Raw genomic sequence first — 23082 nt, forward strand, 5'->3', positions numbered from 1 at the left:
TTGTAACAAAAGCAGCAAAGTAACCTTAGGAGTTGCCTGGATAACAGATTTTAACAATGCTGCATCTACACTGGAGTGGCACGTTTGGCCTCTATGTTTTGTGGTTATAACTACTGTTGAAAGAACTATCTTCTAGCTATAGACTGCCAAAAGGGCAAATAAAAAAATAATAATCCAATGTTGTGTCTTAGGGCTAAGAAAATGTCATCTATCCCTCCTCAGCCTCACAATACAATATAGAAAATATAAACAAGAATGTCTTTATGCGCACATAATAAAAAGACACAATGGGTTAAAAAAATAAACAAGCTGAAATCTAGTCTACACATTAGAAAATATACAATTTTTTTAAAAATTAAGGATACGGCTGTGAATGAGACACATGAACATTTGCATTGTATATGAGCTGATCATGATTTACAAACTAAGGCTTCACACACAGGGCTGCCTAGGGATTAATGACCAGCTGGGAGATTTGATAGTGTAGGACAAATCTAAGGATCATTAACTCCAGCTAGTTATAACCTTCCCAGAAAATGCGTTATACTAAAATTGATATTGTAATTACCCATTTTATAAATAATATAAACAGTAATACTGAAGTAGCAGATTGCTTTTGCTGTGTCCCTTTTTCTTCCAAAGCTCTGAAAACTGAAGCACTCTGGGTGATGTGGACCTGTTGCTTTTGGAAAGTGAATTCTGCATGAAAGCCAGTGTGACATAACACTTCTTAGCATAGGTCCCAACAATACACCATTTATTATAGTGTTGGGCAGCACAGCAAAAAGTGATCTTGCACAGAAAGCAAAGAAATTCTGAATGCAAAATTCAATGCAGATAACCTTGCACAAAGAGACATGATCCCTGCACTGAACAATTAATCTTTCACAGAAACTTGAGGCTGAATATAAAGAATTTTTAAGATGACAAGAAAACCCCATCAAATCCTCCAAACTGGCACAGAAGTCTATTTGCAGGTCAAGCATAACACGAAGACCAGTAATGCAAAGTTGTTATCTGTCCTTTCAAATAACCCCTGTTCTTGAGTATGAACCTGTTTTCCATGGGAGGAGTATAGCTGCTATGCTGGGCTAGGTCAAGGACCCATTTAGCAAGCACAACAGCAGTTCAACCTCAGCCTGTGGGAAAAGCTGTCAATTAGGTAGCACTAACCAAGAGTCACGAGTATTTTCTCTTTGCCTGACTACCATTTGGGAAAGGCACCCTGCATTATCCATCTCCTTCCAGGCAGAGCCTGTGCTTTTACACAGTGTGATCATCACAACCTAGTAACACCAACTGGGAAACAGTGAAGACTGGATTTCAGAAGACAGGTAACAGCCTCCTGAAGTGCCAAGATGCTACTCTTGGTGGAAGCCAGATGGCAGGAATGCAGGCCTGGAACAAGAAATTCACACATAGTGCAAAAATTAGCTTACCTGTTCATTAGGCTCAAAGCTTATCTCTTCTTTTTCCGTCCTCATAGCTATTAACTTTGTGCTACCGGAAGGGTCTGTCTTACTGTCCAACCGCTCCAGTTTTGGGGGTATGTCTGGTAAACCAATATCTTTAGTATCATCTTTATCTAGCAAGTAGCGAAGTAGTGCATTATTATTCTTCTTAGGACTCGCTGGCTCCTGTTTAACAGTCACCTCTGAACCAGGAGCTGTGCTACTGGACTCCTGGTTCAGTTCTTTGCCTGTGGCCTCTGCTGTGAGCTTGGCCAAATCTACAGGAGAACTACTGTCCTGCAATAGTCTGTGCAAAATTTTATGCTTCTCCTTGAGCGAGGTTCCGTGTGCTGAACCAGACCCAGGCAACCCTCCTGTGGAGTCCTTGCTAATGTCTCCCATGGTACTGGACAAAGGTGAAGGCTCCATCTGATCTGATTTGGTGGTCAGCAATTGTAAGAGCTTTGTCTGGCTTTTTCCGTCGTGCAGTTTATTCTGTCCATCAGGTCTCTCGCCACTGACAACCGGTGGCATGTTGCTATCGCTGTTGTCTTTCTGTTCTCCTGAATGGCAGCTGCTCTCTGCTTGTCCAGTTGTACCTTCTGATTGCTCCCCATATATTCCAAAGCAGTCTTTAGAGTCCAGGCTTCCCATCTTGCTTAGCTGGGGAGGATTCATATTCACAGGGGAATTTTGTAAATTTCCCATTTTTAGGTCAGGTGAAGCCAACGACGATCCTAGAGAAACGCCATGGCCCTCGCTGAGGGCCTGAAGTGCGTTCAGGGAACTGTTGGTGTAGTTATGGCTATTTCCTGTGCTGCTGCAGACTCCCACAGGTGAATGTAAGCTTCCTGCAGGGGAGAACTGACTGGGTGGGATGCGAGGACTTCCCGCCACTCCAGGGCTCACGCGATGCCTTGGGGAAAGCATAGAGTTTGGCTGCCCTGGGTTCATGCCGGGGCTGCTCTGAGAGGGGCTATTCATTTTTAGTGCATAGTTACTACCCTGAGGAGTGGATGCTTGTATGCTTGACACATGGTTCATTCCCCCTGAACCACCAAACCTGCCTGCTGGCATGCCCACTTGCTCCTTTGGGCCATTTATGGCAAAATTTATATTGCTACTGATGGTCATATCCTGACCTGGGTTCCCACTGCACATGGCCTGATGGGCAGGGCTGCTGGAACTAATTGGGTTCAATATCTTCCCCATTCCTTGTCCAGTCAAATCCTGATTCATTCCACAGACATTCTGCTCTCTATGTGGCAAGAGGAAGAAAAACAGCCTGTTAGCTAAATGACAGTGGCCAACTTGCAATTACATTACGGAAAAAGAAGCAAAACCCCAAACCTCACTTTAAAATAACACAAAACCCCTACAATCAAAAACAAATCAACAATTTGACAAAAGTGATATGCAACTCTCAATGTGGCTGAACATTAACAGTATGGTTTTTCAGTACCTCATTAGAAAACAACGAAAGAGAGGAAAAACCAAATTAAACCTCATTTAAATGACAGTCATTAGAAATGCTGATAGGTTACAATTTCACACTCCCTTTAATGTATCTCTCGTCTACAATTTGGCAAGAGCTAACTTCTAGAACTGAAAACAATCTCATCTGAAACATATGACCCAACAAATACACGTTTTACAAGACAGCTGCGGACAGCTGTTTGCTGGAGTTTTGAATTTCTCGAAGTTAGCCCCACCACAAGGCTGGAGTGGGCTATTTGCCCACCAAGTTCATAGCGAAAAGAAAGTTGAAAAAGTCACATTTTTACACTGCCAGAGTATTTCAATACTGCTCCAAAACAGCCTGTGAGCCAAGGGAACTACTGGATACTTGTTCAGAATGAGAACAGTGTGTTAGCAATCCAGTCCTGCACAGGCATTTAGGAGAAGGGGAGAAGAAAAACAACAAACCACACGCACAGGAGCTGAAACTCCTATTTTAGAGATGTAAGCCACAAGACAGAAGAAAGAGAAGAGACACACACACACACACACACACACACACACACACAGAAAAAGCTCTTGTGAGAGCACCTGAAGGTCACTTTTCTTTTCCTCAGTAGATTTTAATTAGTTTATGGGAGGATGTAATACACTTTTTATTCTGTGCTAAAACTTAAATTAGGAAAATCAGATATATTCCCAAATGCTAAAAGCTACAAAAGAGACAGAGTCAAGTAGGTTAGGAAGGAAAAAAAATGAGATTCTGACAAAAAAAAATCAAATCAACTCTGGACTTCCAAAACCAAATACAAATGGAACACTCCTAATATGCATTCTCCATGAGACAAAAACCATTCCTATTTGCACAGTATAAGTAAGTGCAGATAAACCTTCAGTTTTGCTAAAGCAAGAGTAGTGAAATAATTGAAAAATACAGAGTAGTGAATCTTCTTATTCTGTATTGGTTACCTTAGGTATAAAGGCAAAGGTGAAAAACATTAAGTATAAAAAAGGGATATTTTTAAAACTTTATTACAAATACAGTAGTACCACCACTCTGCTAAAAAAAGTGCAAGAAAATGTATGAGTACCATTTAAAAATTATTAATGCTTGCTTTTTAAAATTTAAGATTTGGCACTTAATAAAATGATAGGTCTATTCAGCAATCCAAAGAAAACAAATTGCAGACAGCTTTTAGTCAGATCAATCTACAATTTCTATAAAATGGTTTCAGTTATAATTATGTTTAGCACTATTTTCTTCCTCTAAAAAAATTATACAAAGGATCAGGAATAAACCCTGAAACAAAATCTGATACAAATACAGCAGGATGTGCAATGACTTAATAAAAATTGTATGTTAAAGTTCTGATGTCAGTGATTACTCAACCCTCACTTTAGCATATTATTGGCTGTGCCTTTTGCAAAAAAACCCCAAACTAACAGTAGTGACACTTCTTAGGATTGGACATATGAGAGCCACTAAGCCAAGCACCGGAAAAGACAAGGCACAAAAGGAATCAAATAATTAAATAACAATTTGTCTAAAGTGCAGTCCTAGTAATCATAACATGTTCCTTTAAGAAAAAGCAGAACCAATAACAGAATGTGAACTACAAGAATTCTAAGTTTTCTACATTTAATTACAGTTGGAAAGTTTCTTGTATCTACTATGCAAAATACAGGAAATTAAAACACTGAAAATAAGAACATGGCATTGAAAATCCAACACGTCATTTTTAAATTCTGAAACAATCTTACAGTCTTTTCCTGCTGCAAGCATTGATTTTAAAATCTTACTTTGTTTCCATGATATCAGTTCTGGGTCAACTGAAATCTATCAGCCTTAAACAATCTATTTGCTTTGGCAACCTTGTACTTTGCATGACTCTTAGCAGAGTGTGGATGCAAGGAAGAGGCCAGGATTACCTGTGAAGCATATGCAAGGAGATTACAAGCTGAGGTTCACTGGTCGTCTGAGAACGGATGAGCTTGCTCTTGGTTTGGGCAGAGACGATGGTGCCATCCGACAGGGAAAAGCGATAAACAGGGCTGAAGGCCAGCCCCTGCCTCAGCACTGCAGGCAAGCACAACAACACAGGTGAACTAATGACAAACTGCAGGGCAGGTAGCTCAGCTGCTCAACATCTGATGCTCAGCACCGATACGCAGATGCGGTGCTAAATAAGCAAAATAAACAAAAAGAGCATTTTGAAAATAAAGAGATGTGATGTAAACAAAAAAAAAAGGATCCCACATGCTGTAGGGTGATCAAATGAAAATCTGTAAGGAGTGACAGCAGTAACAGGAAGATACTATGAAACAGAATGTATTTCAGGAGCAGCCAGGAAGGTTTTGAAGTCCATTTCACTTTTCATCAAATATGCGTCTAATTCCTTTTGTTCCTCAAACACTTCTTCATTGTACCATTACATCATGATGATTTGATATAAATGTCCTTAGTTTTTAGATCATCTGTTTCCATTAGCCTGTATATTCTCCTCCTTATTGCCTGCCTAAATTGTCTTGGAACAATTACAATCACTACTTCTTTAATTTAAAAAGTGAACAAACTCTTACATGACAACAATTAGAAATGAGAACTGGAAAGAGAAATTATTACTTCTAAAAGAACAAATACAAAATATGTATAGCTCAAAAAATTACAAATAAAATTACCTAAATCAAAACTGGGGCTCTGCTACCCTTTCTCAGTGTAGACTGCATTTCAGATTTGGGGTTTACTTCACTGTACACATTCTGCAGCCCTTTAAGTTTTTAATGTAAATCTGAACTTCAACAAATTCAGTTTTTTAACTTCCACAGACCCCTGTGACACTTCTTTCATGAAATATTAAAACATGTTAGGGAAAAGCTAATCTCCCAAACATTTATTCCACTGTTCACTCTCTGCCATCAATGAAACAAGTGTGATCACTTAAAATTTCTACTCCAAAAGCAATCACATTAGGATTGCAGACATGAGAGAAGTAAAACACTTCAAAAATTTTCATATAATCATTTAGAGGAAAAAATAGGAATGAAGAACTACAAATAAATTTAATTTCTTATTTTTTCATACATCTGTGTTTTCTGTGAGGTTCTTTCTCTCTCTTATTGATTTTTTTTTAAATTCCTAGTATCATGTGATCTTCATTTCATTGCTAGTCTTTTAATATTTCCTGTTGTAATGAAATGACGTGGTTTTCCAAGTGTGGCCCTTATTTTTCTGGTCTACAGAGCTACCACATTTTCAGCCTTGCAAGACTGGTTACGATTGCTTTCCTTCCCTGTCCCCCACTGTTATATATTGTTCTGCAAGGTTGCAAAGTATTATCTAGGCAGTGAGAAAACAGGAAGCACAATTTAAACAACCAGAAGGGGTTTTTCAGAGTAAAAATGTAACAAAAAACAAAAACCTACAACAGTGAAACAATACAAAACAGAATTTCACTGTTAGGTATGTCATTGTTTCAGTTTAACCTTTGGGCACCAGAAGGTCCAAAGCTCTTAACTTTAGCATATACCACATCAGGAAATTCCAGTACTCAATGCCAACAGGATACAAGTGAAATCTCTACTTAAATCATTTTCCAAACTAATTCTTTAAGCAAACAAGAATGTTTCCATATTCCTCTTGAGGAAATGCTATTTTTCTGACTGTGGCCAATAAAAACTTACCATATATTCTGCATTTTTCACTGAGAGATAATTTTAAAGCATATTTTTTATTGTTTTTCAAGCTAATGCTGCATTTTTTTCACACTGTAATGCTGGATTACATGTAGGAGATCATTACTTTCTTTGCTTCCATTCTCAAACCACAATGACTTGAAAACTGCAAGTGCAAAGATGCTCCAGCCCAACATATGACTAGTTTTTCTTCTCCACAGTGCAGGGCAGGGGAGCGAAATATTTCAGCCATTATTCCTCTTCAGTGCTGCATCATTTGTAGGAAAGAAATTCCAGAGGTTTTCCCTCTTCTTACCACTCACTCTTTTCACTTTGACAAGAAGAAAAGAGCCCTCTCATTTAGATTAATTCTACAATTTACATGATGATCCTCAGCCACAACTGCAAAAGGATTCAGTGTAAACTCCAAAACACTTTTATTTTCTCCATTTCACAGAAAGCTTAAGAGAGGACTCATTCAGCCTTAGGACTCAGGGTAGTAGCTGCTAATTTGGTCGGGAATAACTTCAAGAAGACTGAAATAAAGTGCTGGGATGCCATAACACATACCCCTAAATCACCTCTGGCACAAGTGGGTCCTTACCTGCAACTGCTCTCTAACCCCCTGGTGTAATTTTAATTGCATACTGCCTTCTTCAGTTCTGCCTGAAATCTCAGCACAAGGCTGTGAACTTTTAGCACTTCTACCGTATATACCCCAAAAACCGTTATCTAAAATAACACAGCATTTCTGCAACCCCACATTTCTAAAACACCACCTGAAAATTTCAGGAAAGCAGAACATATTAAGGAACACTAAACTAATGCCTCATGACTAAAGTGGTTTTTTTTTTTTTTGGTGTGTGTTTGGTGGAATAATTTGATATTCCAGCTATAATTTAGTATCCAAAATGACATGCCTATTGCTTAATGACCATGGTAACTATTTGTTACAAGCCAGCTGTGAACCCTGTTCTTTAAACATGAACCCAAAGAATGATGCTTCTGTACTGGAAATGTTCCAGCTATTCCCAATTGGTTTTGAAATTACTTTCCCATGGACTAGATAGGGTTATTTCCTTTTATTAATTTGGGTCTGTGTTACTAGAATTAGAAGTATAAGGGTTTTATGAAAAATCCCCACCCAGTCACTACCCCAGAAACCTCATGGGGACTATTCCAAGTGCAATACTTTCCTATTTCTTACCTGCCATAATCTTGACTGAGTAGATGTGCTTGTGGTATATCCTATAACACTTATCAGCTAGACAAAGTGCAACAATGTAGGTTTCCAAATAGTATGAGAGGTGCAGCTTTGGGAATTTGCACTCAATATTTCTCACAGGAAATGTGACAGTAAAAGTCCATTTTTGTAGACAAAGGGAATACAGGCAATGAACTGCAATGTGTGAGTTGAGGTTTTGAAGAATAACGGTTGGTGAACATTTTGGTGGACAACATGCAAGGGTCTTTCCTTCCAAAATAATTTTGAAATTTTGAAGATTTAAAACACACTCCAGGATGGCACAGTTGTAACAAGAAGGCTAAAACAACCAGTGAGAAAGCTGAAGACTTCCCTAGAGAGCCATCAGTGTGCTAAATAAAACAGCTTAAGAAAGGGACTGTCAGTAGCTGGTGATTGTTCCCTCAAAGCATAACGAAGAGAGCTCAACCAAGAGATACAAATGACAAACAGGTTAAATATAAAAAGCACTAAAAGTATGAAACCTAACCTTCCTGGTGATGCCTCTTGGCAAAAGATATTTCTCCCTCGTGCTGTGAATGGAACCTCTGAATGCATCTTCTCACCAAATCCTCCCAGCCAGGTTTCATAGCTGCTCGCATGGTACTTGTGTCCAATGAAGTTATTTTGCCTGATATTAGATACATTAGAAAGTATTTGTTATAGCAATTTCTCCAGTGAGGAAAAGGAAATAAAATTAAAAACTTCTACACTTATTTCAAAATACCTTGAAGATCCTGGCGTGTAGTAAAGCTCTCTGACGAAGGAAGAAGTGGTCTTTCCTTCATCGGAGCTCTTCTTGCAACACAAATCAAGCACGACTGCAAATCTTAGAGAAAAATGTTACTTCATTTTTTATTTTTATGGAAAGGGAAGACTTTTGCTTCCACAAAGACTTCTGAAATACTTAAAAAAAGTTCCTTAAATCTATTTGGACCAAAATATAGATTTTGTACCAATAAACGCATGGACAAAACTCAGTGGGTTTGTATCTTCATTACTTCCTAAAACATTAAATAAAACAGGAAAGGTGGGTTTGTTTTCTTTCAGAAGAAAAATTAACAAGGACTCCACCGCAATTCGTAAGTATTGGCACATGTTTATGAATCTACCTGTAGTAGCTCAGCCACTCAGGAAGTAAGTAATAAAAGAGAATACACTGCAGGCACAAAGAGCACATTTCTTCAACACTCACCACTTCGTACTTTCTAAGACAAATTCCTTAAACTTGCCTCAAATGCTTGGTGTTCCTGAGAACTCACCTTCACAATAACCCTTTTTACCTACCTGAATACTTACAAAACAATCTGAGGAAATTTACCTGCTGAAGTAGTAAATGGTAAAGGAAATGGTGAACCACGATTGTCTGCAAATTCTAGGAATTCAAAAAATTGCCCTTTGAAACCTTCTTCCTAGTCAGCTACATTTTTCTTACAATTTCAGCAATATAAAACTAGGGTATCTCCATTTGAAGTAAACAGAATTTCTCTCAGCTCTCTCAGCTGGTTTAATGAATAGGTGCATGCAAGGGTATACGCTCATAGCCAAGACAAAAGCACATTTCTACAGTTAAATGAAAAAAAAAAACAAACCTAAGAATTTTTCCAGTTTTCAGGACTTAGGGGTCACTTTATCAACTACTCTGAAAGTACATTAACAAAAACTGAAAATGGTAATTACCTTCACCGTCCTCCTTGAAGGAATTTGGTTGAGAAACAGCAAAGCACTGCATAGTTTCATATTTCTGATGTGCTTCCTGGTTATCGTGGCCTTCTTCAGAATCAGCCAGAGGTTTTACCAGCATCCGACAATTGAAGGTATGGCTATTACGCCTAGGAGTGTCACCAGACCAAGATCCCCCATTCACTGAGCAAAAGCAAAATCAGATAGTGAGACAAATCTGGTCCCAGGCATTTCTGCTGCTTATCCACAGGAAATTAATCAAGATGTTTTACAAACTGGTTGGGAAACAAGCTCATTTAGCAACAACAACAATTTAATTTTAATATTAAAACCCAAACCAGCACATAACTAGGTCATTTATAAAATTAACAGATTTTAAGAGCACTGTTAATTTGTTCAGCTATTATGTTTTTTCAAGTGACTCAAAATGACATAGTAGAAAGGAAGAATGAAAGTCTAAATATTGGTGCATGTAAAAGTTATACAGCACAGCAAAAGCCTACTGGGCAGATCAAGTTGATTTATGAGACCAAAAAAAATAAGGCAGTACGTAGGATCTTTCCAGTAAACTTAAAAGGTGCTACTAAAAGACATGGCTGCATTGTATAAAAATCTCTGTCCAGATTAGAAGGGAAAGAAATGAAACTAATATGCCCTTATAAAAACAGGAAGCAATACAATAGGGAATATATTGAAACACACTGTCACAGCTACAATGGGTAAGACTAAAGGGCTGAAATGACCTGGGTGGAGCTATGGATAAAACTAAAGCCTAACACAGTGCTTAAGACAAGTTAAAAAGGAAGCAAAATCCTGAGATGCACAAATATAGGTACTGGACATCAGTCAGAGCGAACCACTGTTACACCACATTAGGAAATGGCAGGGTCATATTTAAAATACTCTTTGCTTGCCCTCTTCAGTCATAAAATGCAATAAATGCAGTAATATATTGACTTTAGCCATTTACATTTTTGCTTATTCAGAGTATAAAAGTACAGTAATAAAATGCTAAAGTGAATTGAGCAATACTTTTTAAACTGCTGTGAGTAAATGAGGAACCCAGTACTGACTTTCTTTTCATCTCCTCCAAAACTCAGTGGCATTAAAACTAGTATTAATATGAATCCAAAAGTGGCTGCAACTAACAAAAACAGTTTTTGAAAGTTAAGAATAAGTATTGCTGAGAAAAACAACATTGAAATAAAAATTCTAACATAAGGAGGTCTGATTTTTCTTTTATATTTCTCCTTTCCTGGGCCATTTTTGGAACAAGCAGCCTAGACAGAGAACTAACAGAGAGTTCACACAGCTAATGCTGTCTTTTAGTGATTCACTCTGGAGATTCATTAAAAAATATCAGCTAACATGAATTACTAAGAGCAATTTTAACAAAGAAGAATTTGAAAAGAGTGGAGGATGCTTTTGAGAATAATATTAATCATTCATAGTCTATATTACATTAAAAATAAATAATGTATATGATGAAACTGTAAGTAGCGTTAGGACATTAACTTAAGTTATTGAAATGCTGACTTACAAAACCAAAGTTAAATAAGTAATGGTACAATATCAGGAAAAGTTATATACCTAAAGATTTTGGCAGCAGGATTTTGACAAATTCATTGTGGTCCCCTACATGCAGGATGCTGTATATGCTTGTGTTCATCAGCTCTTCTTGGTTGTACCTCAGGTACTGTGTCACATTCTCAGAAACAAACACAACATTACCCTCTGGGTTCACTACAAAGAAGAACCCATCTAGGGCCTAAAGGGGAAAAAGAGAAAACCAGAGAGAGAGAGAGAGAGAGAAACACAATAGCAAACAATCAGATTAACAAAATACACAGAAAATAAAAACTCCATTCAGAAGACATAACTGAATTTTTCCTCATCCATCCCAGTTCTTACATTATTGTCTGTAAGAGCAAAGGACACATTTCAGATTGAGCATCTAATCTTACTTATATGACAGCAGTGTAAAAGCACAGAAAGTTACACACCTTGCAAAATAATAAAACCCACAATCTCCAAGCATGATTGCAGATGGTAGAAATATATCATCCCTCTAATTTTATGTCATATGAGCAGATAAAGGGGGGGATACAGTTAAACTTAAAAGCACCGAAGCTTTTTGTCTAAGCATTCAATTAACCATCTACACAGGCTTCTGCAGCTTTGCCTGATTTATTCACCTCTCTAAGGATTGGCAGGAAATCACTAGAAGAGTTGTTAGTTATTGTATCTCCAGGGACAGAAATAAATTAGAAAAACAGGCCACCCACAATTCATTGTGAGTCAAAACCAAGTGGATCCATACTAAATCTGAACACAGCTCACTGCAAAACAGTCTGAACAAGGAAGAGCTGCCACAGCAAGCACAAGGCATTTTTGATTTGACCCAACCTGTATACTGTACAACTCATGTGTTGGTCTCAACAGGCAGTTCTGTCCACTGGTTACAGAGATGTTTAAAATATTGCACAGTACTGAGCAGTTAGCAAATCCAGACAATAAAAGAGAAGATTAAGGATGGATTTTATTTCTGCCTTCAGCCACCTAGCAGGAGGCTAAAGAGAAGACCGAACCAAACTCTAGGTTAGAGGTTCACAAGGGAAGATGAGATGCAACAGACCCAGGTTGCAAGTCAGGAAATGTCACGGAGACACAAGAAAAAAAAAAATTCCACCAAGAAGGTGGTCAGATATAGGAAGAGACTTCAAAACCACCTTCCAGAGATATTCAAACCTTGGCTGGACTTGGATCTGGGCCACCTGCTCTACTCAGACCAGAATGCAGTGGGAGGTAGGAATACACAAGCTCCAGAGGTTCTTCCCAAACTAAGTTAGGTAAGTTAGATAAGGACACAAGCTCCAGGGGAGGGTCAGTGAAAGCACCATGCAAGCGGAGCAGCTGAGTCAATGGCTGACAAACACTTTCTTTGTTCTATTTTAAAATTAAAATGTAATAAAACCCACAAAGAAATATATAAGTGTATACTTTCCATGACTGTCTCTAAATTAAGATAAACCAAGTCTTTTTTTTCCTCCTGTTGGCACAAATTCTAATCTCTGGCATTGTTTTTTATTATTGCCTTCTTTTTGTTTCTGATAATTTTTGGTTCCTCCTGTTGATTCACTTTCTTTGTGAGCTCCATCCTTTATATGTACTTTCTTAACATTTATTATATTTTCCTGCTGAGTAGTATTTATTTTAACTAATAAAGATTTAAAAATAGTGAATAGACTGGGGCTCTAGTATAATTTTCAGCATAATAATTTCTAGAATAATAATGAGCATCTCTGTTATGGATTAGTGTCTTAGGCTGCATTTCACCACCATTTAAAGCCAGTGTAAGCATGGCCTGTTTGATTTAGTACTTCCTACATCACAACAGCAACCTGTACTGCGTGAGGCTATGAAGAGCTGGACCAGAGAGCTGAGTTGGCTGAAAACTAATTAAAGAAAAAAAAAGATGCTAGCCACATCAGTCCCCAGCTGGCCAACCATAGAAGCCACGGTATTTAGAGCTGGCAGAAGAGTGTGGGTTTGGCTGAACCATCCTGCTTGGCAGCTGTCCACACATTAATTCACAGGGGCTGCAAAACCAAAGCTATCACAGATGTTTACTCGAGTCCTAAGAAGAAAATTTTCAAAGGTGGAGATGGCAAGCAAGAGATTTTGAGAGTTACTGGCATCCCACAATAATCTTCAGTTTTCCCTACTGTTTCCTAGAGTGGCAACTTGTTTGGCAAAGAAGTGCTCTCTGTGCTGCTCCCTCACAGCTGTTTCTTGAGTTGATCACAGATGTGGCCATCTGGGCTTAGAGTAACAAAGGGCCTTATATTTCAGTCTCTCATTTTTTTCCATTCTCTTAAGAAAATAATCAAGGTAAGTAGCAGCAGGCTTTTGAGGAAGTTAGTGCACCAAGACACCTGAATATTTTAGAAGCCTCCACTTTTGCAGTGATTTCTTATTTCTGTTCCCAGATATGAGCCACCACAATCAAAAACTTTTCTTCAGCGCTATTGGGAAAATGAGTGAACAAATAATGGACAGTATGATTGAATAGAAATCAAGAAAACAGATATTTCAGATTATATATTGGAACAGAAAATATATTTGTGTTGAGACGTTGTCATCTCTCTCGACTATTTTTCCACACTTTCTTCCTATCTACTTTATGCTTTAAGCAAGAAATATGTTAAAATATTCCTCAGAGGCAGCTGCATGATGAATTTTACTCACTTTCTTCAGCTGGAAACACTCATTATTTTGAGTATTCTTCAGTTTTATTCTCTAATAAAAACATACAATAACATTTCTAAACCAAATCAACTAATAAACTGTTCATCAGCATTGCAATTTTTATTATTATTTGGCAACGAGAAAAGGTAGGGGTTTTTTTAAGAGGTTGTATAAAAGGGTTCTGTAAAGATTAAATAACTGAATTGCATTTCCTTAAGGTGATAAAGACACAAAGAAAGTATCTGTAGTCCTTCCACAGCAAATATAGAACAACTTTCAGTCCTTTTTAAGTTTCCTGGTGCAAAAGGACCGTGGTTCATTAATTTCCACAATGTTTCATTGTTCATATGCAAAGGAAAACTAAATTAAATGTAACAACAGAATAAATGGGTGATTTTACATGTCATGTTTGCTGCAATAGCCAATCACACAAGATAAGCCATGAAAAATATAATCTTATTCCTATTTTCCTTGTGATTAAAACAGGTCCTTACAATTAAAGTAATAGAAAATTAAAGATAAATTTTAACATAGCAGTGTAAGAGATGAATGCATATCTTGTTTGATAGCAAAAACAACAACATCCAATTCAGGGAGTATGTATAATAAATATTAAATAAAATAAATTAATTTGTTACCTCCACTTTTCAGAGAACAATGCCTCCAACCTGTCTAATCTTATGTTTTGCAGTGTGAATTTGGAGCCTTTATTTCATGCCCAGTATAGAAAACTATGTCTTCATTTGACCAATGATGAAAAATAAAACAGATACTTAAAACTGTTATACAAGCATCCAGAAATGACAGAATAATTATGCTTCTGCCAAAGCTGGTTCCCTTAGCTTGATTCAGAGTTTGTGTTTTATGTTACCTAAAGTTACATTTATTCTTCCTTACAGATAAAGTCCACAGTCAGAATGGGATGGGAATAAACAGTTTGCAAGTGAGTTTAAGCACATAAAGCAGTAGTGCACATGACATAAGGATACCTGATAACATACCTACCCAACATTACTGCTAAAACACATTTGGAAGCTAGGCTTGAATCATACAGCCTTTTGGGGTATCAAAATAACAGCTAAAATCAGACAGAAATCTTAACTGAACAAACTGAAATACACATCCTGAAAATCTCTCCTAGATTACTTTCATATTCTAGAGGGAAGAGTCCTGCTTCAAGTGCTGAAATGATAAAATATTAAAGCAGTATAGCAATGACATGCAATTTTAGAGGAATATTATTCACTAGTATATTACAGTATACATAGGTCAATGTTTAAGTGCAACAGGTCTTCCACAGCTGTTGTGGTTCAGAAAAAATAAAACATGCACAAGCAGACACCCAAGACTTGCTGTCAGCTGAAGCCCCTCAAGCTGTCTGTACAAAGAAGCAGAACTCTCTTTTCAAGGTAAAGAGAGTTTCATCACTGAATGCAAGAGAAATAAATATGCTGCATACTCCTTAATGACATAATCCCAAGTAGCTAGGATGGCTTGTCTCTCCTGACCATTCCTTTACAGTGACCTCTGACTACACCTTTTTATTTCATTCATCCTAGGAGGAGCAGAACTGCCCTAAATACAGGGATTTTGTGCTCTTTACCTCAAGCATCATCGGTCCAAGTGCATCCTTGTCGATGACACTCTGACCTGTAGATGATACATCTGCTTTTTGCACTTCATCTTCATTAGCTGCTGCTGCTTTTTCTGCAAGAGAGAATACCATGTGTTAAGCGACAGAAGACTGATCTCACTGATACACCCAGAGCCCACAGAGTATTGAGAAGAGCTGTGAAATGCTTACAGTGCAACAGTTCTGAAAATGAGATTAGACAGTCTCCCATAATGATTCAACGGAAGCACAGCTAGCCTATTTGCTTCTCAGTTTTCAGGTCTTATGACACAAATGAAATAATTTCTCATGTTTCTCTGCTAGACATTTCACCAAACTACAGAGCCTAACACTGGGCAAAGACAAGGGCTCTTTATGAAGGTGCAGTGGGCAAAAACTAGGATCAAGGTGTAGCTGAAGACTGATCTAAAAGAGCACGCAAAGCTTACAGCTGCCAAGCTTTTCCATGACCGCTATATTTAGAAGGAAAAACATAAGTCCACAATCTACGGTTTCAGTACTGAGAAACAGCAGCCTCAGTTCTGCTCCCATGGCTCCACCCACGTTCTTACTATCACGTAATTTTCATACCGCCTTATTTACCAATATATTATTAGAACTGCATACAATTTCAAGTGCTGCATTTGAAAATTGCAGGCAAGAAAATAATGATTTCAGGTTCCTGGAACATAACGCCATACGTTAAAATGTGTTGTATACAGCATCACAGGTTATACCCAACTCCAAATGTAAGGGATATTCACAGAAATTTCAAACCTAGTGGGTTTATAATTCCTATCAAATAATGAACTGTATTAATTTTTCTATTTCAAGAATGATATTTTTGTTTAAGGATGAAATAATAAAACTAATAAAACTACTATGTAAAATACATATTCTAATGCACATTGTACATTGTAAAGTAATGAAACAAGTTACTTTTTGTTGTTAGTTCTATACTCAAAACAAAATTTGAGTTCTATACTCAAAATTATTTTACTATTTTTCAAGCAGCATGTATGTAAAAGCTAGGGCCATCCTGCAATCTAGAATATTAAAAATAATTAGAAATTTCTTATTTTTTAGTATGATGCAATAGATTATTTCACTAAATATTAAAGCACACTGAAATTTTAACAAGAATTTATGTCTTCAACAATAGACTAGAAGAACATTCATTGAAGGAATTACTGAAAGTACCATGTGCAGATGGAACAAAGCGCCTTTGAAAAATCACAGAGAGTGAAAATTAAAGTATCAGTCATGCAAATTAAAATGTATCCAAGTGTACAGTATTTTCCACTATCTGTAGATCTGCAATAATGCAGGTGAAGTTCTTCTGAATTTCCCTGGCATAGGTTTTAAGGTCAGTATGAATATGTGCTGCTCAGACACAGAGTAAAGGAGCTGCTTTTGTGAAGCCCTGGGTGTTCTCCTGTCAGTGATCACCTGCTGGCAATAAGGCTTTGGTCACTTGGGCTGTCTCATCCTAGATTTCTATGGTTTCTTGCTTTCATGAAAAGACTCACAAAAATTTCAGCTGTCTTCTTAGGTGTTATACACTATATAACACCATTGTGAATAATGATTTAGCAAATTGCTCTGAAGATGGAGTTGCAGCTAACGGACTAATTTTAAATCACTCTGATTAGCATAATCTGATAGAAATAAATTCACTAGAAAGAACTATTAACATTTCCTCTGCCACTTGAACTCACGAAGACATAAAATTAGTATCTCTGGTTTAGACTAGAGGTGGTATTTTATTTTTTTCCCTCACCTTTCTTGTTTTGGCAAAAAGCAGAAATCAGGTGTAACAGAAAAACAATTGAACAGTCCTTCCCATGCTACAACACAGCAGAGTTGGCACCATATGATGATACGAAACTGAAAACATGTTCTAAAAATTCTAAAAGAACTCTAAAAATAGAGTTGAGCTTTTAATAAAGCCAGTGATGATATCTGTTTCCCATCTGTTCCTGCTAGCATAAAGTGATCTCTTATTTTCACACTGCAAAATATTAGAACGGACAGCTTCTTGCTCTCATTCGACCACTGCTTCAGCCATTGATAGCACCTCGATTGTGGGAGAACATGAGATTATTCTCTATGAGCCAGAAATGGAGGGGCTGCAGATGTGATCCAACAATGGTGTGAAAGCACATTAATTACAGTTTCCTTGTGTCACCAGTTTACAGACTACTTTTACTGATTATTTTTCACATAATACAAAATATTTGCTGCTGATTTTTTTCACTCTTACAACCATGGAGTTTATACATTGATAAAAACAGTGGTTTTCTTTCATGCACACTGATGAGGTTTTATACAAAGGAAAAAGAGGACATTTTAAATTATTATAATAGTAATCTATACAGAAGTTGCAATACCAGGTCAGACCAAGGATCTCTCAAACCTCACATCCAGTTCCTGAGAGCTGCTGCTTTCCTCTGCACTTCCCTCTTTTCTCCATTTTGATTGATTGACCCCTGACTGCTTCTGCTTCCTCACTAGCTGTCCCTCACAACCATCTGACTTCTTCATTTTCTTTTCCCTTTTACACTCTTTCCCTCAGAGAGCCCAACATCTTTGTGAAATCAATAAACTCAGTGCTTTCTCAAGGAAAAAGTGTAATGAATGAAGAAAATATGAAAATTCTATTTATATTCGAATGTTACCTACCCGCTTTTCCCAGAGATGGTGACAATGTACTACTCATGAACTACTACTACTACTACTCAATGTTCACTACTCATGAACTTTGGCTAGGCACTCTGAAAAGCACTATAAATCGCAAGTGCTCCAAAATTATGGACTTCTTAATTGGATCTGTAACTTAATTGGGTAAGAATTCAAGTAGCTGGAGAGCTTAGAAGAGGCTACACATCCAGGCCACAAGCCACACTTGAATTTAAGTGGCATTGTATAGGAAACCCAGGCCTCAGACAGCCTCTGAGTAGGACCAGCTGTAATTCACGTCACTATTATGAACTGCAGCTACTAATAATGTTCAACTATGCAATAAATTATCCATTTTTGACTGAATTACAAAGCCCCTCGTGTAGACTTTATCAGCACATACAAGACGAGTAAGTGCAAATCCTGTCAGCAGTGTCGTCCTGACAGTCAGTCATGGGGAATGTCTTGAAATGCAAATCTCTCCCTCAGCAATACAGCACAGGGGGCTAATTGACAACAAAAATTTGGTACAGAAAGGCTGGAAAAAAACAATAATTGATACATGAATTTCTAATGCCTACAAAATAATGCATTATCACAAGTCAGTATTCTTTGTTTTTCTAAACAGTTCCAGCTTCTGGTGTTAAGTAATGGTGTAAAAATGTAAAGTTTACTTTCTCTTTTTTACTTCTATCTTTTTGAGTTCATGGGAGCCCAACACAGAAATCAAAAGCACAGAGAGTTTATAATTGCTACATTAGATTAATGATCTTTGAATGTCAAGGCTTAGGAAAATAGCTGTAAAGGCCCAACCTCTCAAAGCTTCTCAGAACCCTGTTCTAGCAGCCCCACCAGAATCATTGGTGTTACCCTCTCACTAACCACAGCCATTAGATTTTGCCACTGCAGCCACATGGAGCGTGGGAGCTGCTTCCCTGACCTCACAGCTTCCAGTGATGCCTCCTGCTAGAACAGTGCTGCCCCTGTTAAATGTCAGCCAAGTGTCACCAGGTTTCCTACAGGCACAGTGGCCGAAGGGCAGCGGAGGAAGAGTGTGGACAGGGAAATACAGCCTTCTGCCACCAGAGGAAGTGAGCGGGATGGAAAGGGACTTCCCATGGCTTCATCTCCATACAGGGAATTCTGCACTGAAGAGGGAGCATTGAATTAGAAACTGGTCCCATCCTTATGAATATAGCTACCAGGGATCAAGCATATTTTATCTGAATTACAGTAGTATAAACTTGATGCACATTAAATAATTATTAGCTCCGCTCAATTAAGAGTTTAGCCTGGAGAGAAAAAAATTTAAATAAAATACAAGTACCCCTGAGAGAGATACTACAAAGAATATATACATCCAATTATGTAGTATTTTAGTGGTGTGTGTAATTTAGACTTTAAACTGCGAGTATGTTTACAATTGCATAAGCAGTATTATACTAAAATACATATTAATATTTTCAATTGGGCATCTTCCTAGTGATCATAAACTGTATTTACTTTTCTACATTTAACATAGAGAATAAAGAAGGAAAAAAAAGCCCTCAAAAATATTTTCCGACGAATTTATGAGTGGGAAGCCTCAAGTTTTATTTAAAGCTCATTCCAGATTCTGAAAGCAAACCTTTGTGAAATCACATTAGTTTAACAGAAATTCTAAGTCAGAGAAATAGAAGCCAAAAGCAATAGTTGGAAGTCTCCTGCTACATTTTAACTTAGCCAGCCCTCTTGGTTTTCCATCCTCCCAACTCAAGCTATGTCAGTTCTCTCCGCATTTCTGACAGCAGACTCTGAAGTGTTAATGACAGGCATCACCTTCTCTTGGTTATGTTTCAAACCCTACTTTCCTACAGGTGGGCAGGCAGGACCAGCTGAACCACTCAAAAAGCTCTCTTTGTCTGTATTCAAGCTCTGCTCCAACTTCCTTAAGGAAACTTGCTACAGAAATATTTCCCCCTTCGTGCTCTCTGCAAAATCAAGATGCATTTTTAAATTAAAAGAGCAAAACTTAGCCTCTGCAGGAATTTCAAAAAGATGAAGCATAATTTGAAAGAGAAAATTTGCATCAACACAGATTTAGCTTCTTTTTCACTGGAGCAACATTTAAGGCTCTTCATAGAACAAGAACAGGAAAAAAAGAGATGCTGGTGAAATGCTGGGCAGACAAGAACCCATGCTCTAAAAAAACCCTCCAAAGAAAAAGGTCAAACAAAAAAACCCAAAACCCTGTAACAGGTAAATTTAAGTTTATTATCCAATACTGTTTAAAACAGGTTTCCCAGATGCCCTACATATAATTCCTGCTCTTTGTAATTTTCTGGAATTGCTATTGAAATGCCACACTTATCTTAAATCACATATCTGTTTTGTATAATAGGTAACAAAACATAAACAAAAAGATTTGTAATAAATGACACTAGAAAGCTCAACTCTGCACTCTTAAAAAAAATCATACAAATCAAGATCCTTGTAACAGTAACATCACTTGACAGTGAATGTAAATGCTATACAAAGTTGAAACATGCAATTTAATTTTACACTGGAACTATCTTGAAAACAATTTATCTTTTCCATTTTTGATACGTATTAGCTAACTACTCTTGTCTTGCCTAATTAATATATCTAAGTTTGTCCTGCATGATCCTTCTGAATTGCTGTGCAAAAATAACATCCAAATAATCAAGAAAAACGCAGAAGGATCTAACTGTCCAAAGGTAAGGGTAGATACAGTACTAAAAACTAGTGCTAACATATAATAGAAAGTATAATTAGCAAAGGCTATATTTTAACTGACCTTACAGTTTTGAGTATTAGATTAAACAACATTTCAAATATTAGATGCAATAACATCTGTGTATGACTATTGCTAAGTAATTGTATTGACTCTGGTAATGGACAGGAGGTTTTTAACATGAATAGGGCTGAAAGTACAGAAAGTGCCTTCAAATGTACCAACTTGAATAAAACACAGAAGAGAAAAAAACCCAAAAGATAGTATTTGGTAATGTGAGGAGTTTTGGATCACTACACATGATGAAGTAAAGCAGTGAAGAACGTGCGAGTTATTTTGATGCTTGGTTAACCACAGGGAAAGCAGCCCTGCCTTGTAGCTGTGTAATTCAAAGCACAACGATCCATGGCTCACTTGAAACTTGATACCCCCGTGCACGTCCTTACCCAGTTCTCATTGCCTCAACACAAGTTGTTTTTATTCCCTGAAAGCAAGCAATTTTTCAAAACACCAGTGCCTAAGAAACAGCAACTATTTCAGCAATCAATTTTAACACCAGCTTATCCCATCCTTGTGAATAAAGTTAGCTACTATTTTAGGGAAGTGATTATATAGTGAGGTTGCTCTTTCATCACAGAGCACACATCTGTCCAGAGCAAAGAAGCTCTTAGACTCTTGAATACATATTTTTCCCCCAGAAACTATAGATCAAGTATTACAGGAAAAACTATGCAACATCTCAGGAAGGTTTCAGGAGGTAAAACAAGGGAGAATTATGCATCTGCACCGAACTAAAATTAGAAAAGCTGCCATATGGCTCTGTGAAGCCAGCAGCACGTTCTTATTCATTAGGAAGCATTCTGCTAACATAAAAACACAAGGCCTTCCTGTGCTCTCCAAATGTGTTTATCTTTTCAACATTAATGCATGATATATCATCAGGCTGCTGAAATCTCCTGCAGTGCATATTAAAAAAGCACAGCTGCACTTTTTCTCAGCACGTTTATTCACTGCGAGCACAGCTTTGCCCACCTCCCTGACACAGCCCTCTTGTCAGCCCGGCTCCCCTCTGGTTGGAAAGGGCTGCACTCCCACTGCACGCTCGCCTGCCCAACTCATCTGTCCGTGTTCTGTTCTGCTCATCACATCCACATGGTTTAGCTTCATATTTACTACTGCTGGTGGAAACACACTTAAATGGTAAATGACCCTAGGGCTTGAGCTAAAAGCCCTTGGAAAGCTGTAAGTGAAATTACTCGCTCAGGAGTAGCAGCACTTACAACGCCGCGGTTTCTTTTTCCAGCGCAAGCTGCTCTAAGCGGTGCAGCTGCTCTCCTGTCCCACACATACCTGCCCCACCTTCCCATGGTAAAGAAGCACCACTAAGGCACTAACTCTATGGAAAGCTTCATATTCTCACAAAACCATCAAATATAGGTAAACATTCGTGCAGCTTTACGAGCTTTGAGTGAAGTTCCGCTCTTAGAAAATTCAGTAACAGTAGCCAGCATATAAAATTTTCATGGACATTGAAAAGAAAGCAAGCACTGAAAACCCATGATGGATTTAGGAATAGCAACAAATGGAAGTAACAACACCTAAAATTAATACTAGTTTTGTCTCTTAATAATTTTGACATTTTGCCATCATTCTTTTCTTGTACAAGTCAGCATTTTTGTCACCCAATACACCTTCTGTAAGAAGTACTGCCTGAGAAATAACTGCCCCCAGCTCAGTTAAACTGGAACAAGGACAAAAATAATGAAATTCAACTTACCAAGGATAATATTTAACTGCTGGAGAGACAGAAGCTTATTATCTCTAGATGTATTTTTTGCTAAATACTTTAATAAGCATTTTACTATCTTCTCCTTCGTTTCTTCCTCCCTCTCATTGTGCTGTCTTTGCTTTCATCAACATCTATGACCTCTTTTCCTTCTCATTATTACAAAACTCAGTGGTCTGCTTCTTGGAAGTGAGGAAGAAGACAGTGGCAGCAGTGAAAGTGCCCACTCCTTCTGCCCTGGCCTGGCCAGGAGCCAGTTGTCTCCAAGCTCCATGAGCTGGGGTATTGCAGTGCTGCATTCCTGGCACACGGCACCACTCAGAGCACCAAGGCAGAATCCCATTCATAAATACACTTAGATAACATATATGAAGATTGCTAACTCTTGGATATAACAGTGACAGCTAAAAGTGATGTTATTATTTATATGTAAATACGTATTATTTACGGAACCTCGTACCTACTATCCGCAGATTTATCTACCTAATGCAGTGGGCAAGAGATTATTCTTACCTG

At 37.7% G+C, this 23082-nt stretch overlaps 1 protein-coding gene across 4 annotated transcripts in view; it reads right to left on the reverse strand.

The window, feature by feature from the left end:
• The window catches only part of NCOA2 (nuclear receptor coactivator 2), a 190624-nt gene that overhangs the window by 37215 nt on the left and 130327 nt on the right, over nucleotides 1-23082 (reverse strand). For all 4 annotated transcript variants that reach the window (XM_038127371.1, XM_038127372.1, XM_038127373.1 and 1 more), the window contains 7 exons: nucleotides 15359-15462; nucleotides 11098-11275; nucleotides 9505-9690; nucleotides 8552-8653; nucleotides 8315-8455; nucleotides 4839-4986; nucleotides 1440-2709 (listed from right to left, as the gene is read on the reverse strand). In XM_038127371.1, coding sequence (XP_037983299.1) covers nucleotides 1440-2709; nucleotides 4839-4986; nucleotides 8315-8455; nucleotides 8552-8653; nucleotides 9505-9690; nucleotides 11098-11275; nucleotides 15359-15462 — 2129 coding nt within the window. The remainder of the gene's footprint in view (nucleotides 1-1439; nucleotides 2710-4838; nucleotides 4987-8314; nucleotides 8456-8551; nucleotides 8654-9504; nucleotides 9691-11097; nucleotides 11276-15358; nucleotides 15463-23082) is intronic.

This window comes from Motacilla alba, chromosome 2 (assembly GCF_015832195.1).
Source record: "Motacilla alba alba isolate MOTALB_02 chromosome 2, Motacilla_alba_V1.0_pri, whole genome shotgun sequence".
Lineage (NCBI taxonomy): Eukaryota > Metazoa > Chordata > Aves > Passeriformes > Motacillidae > Motacilla > Motacilla alba.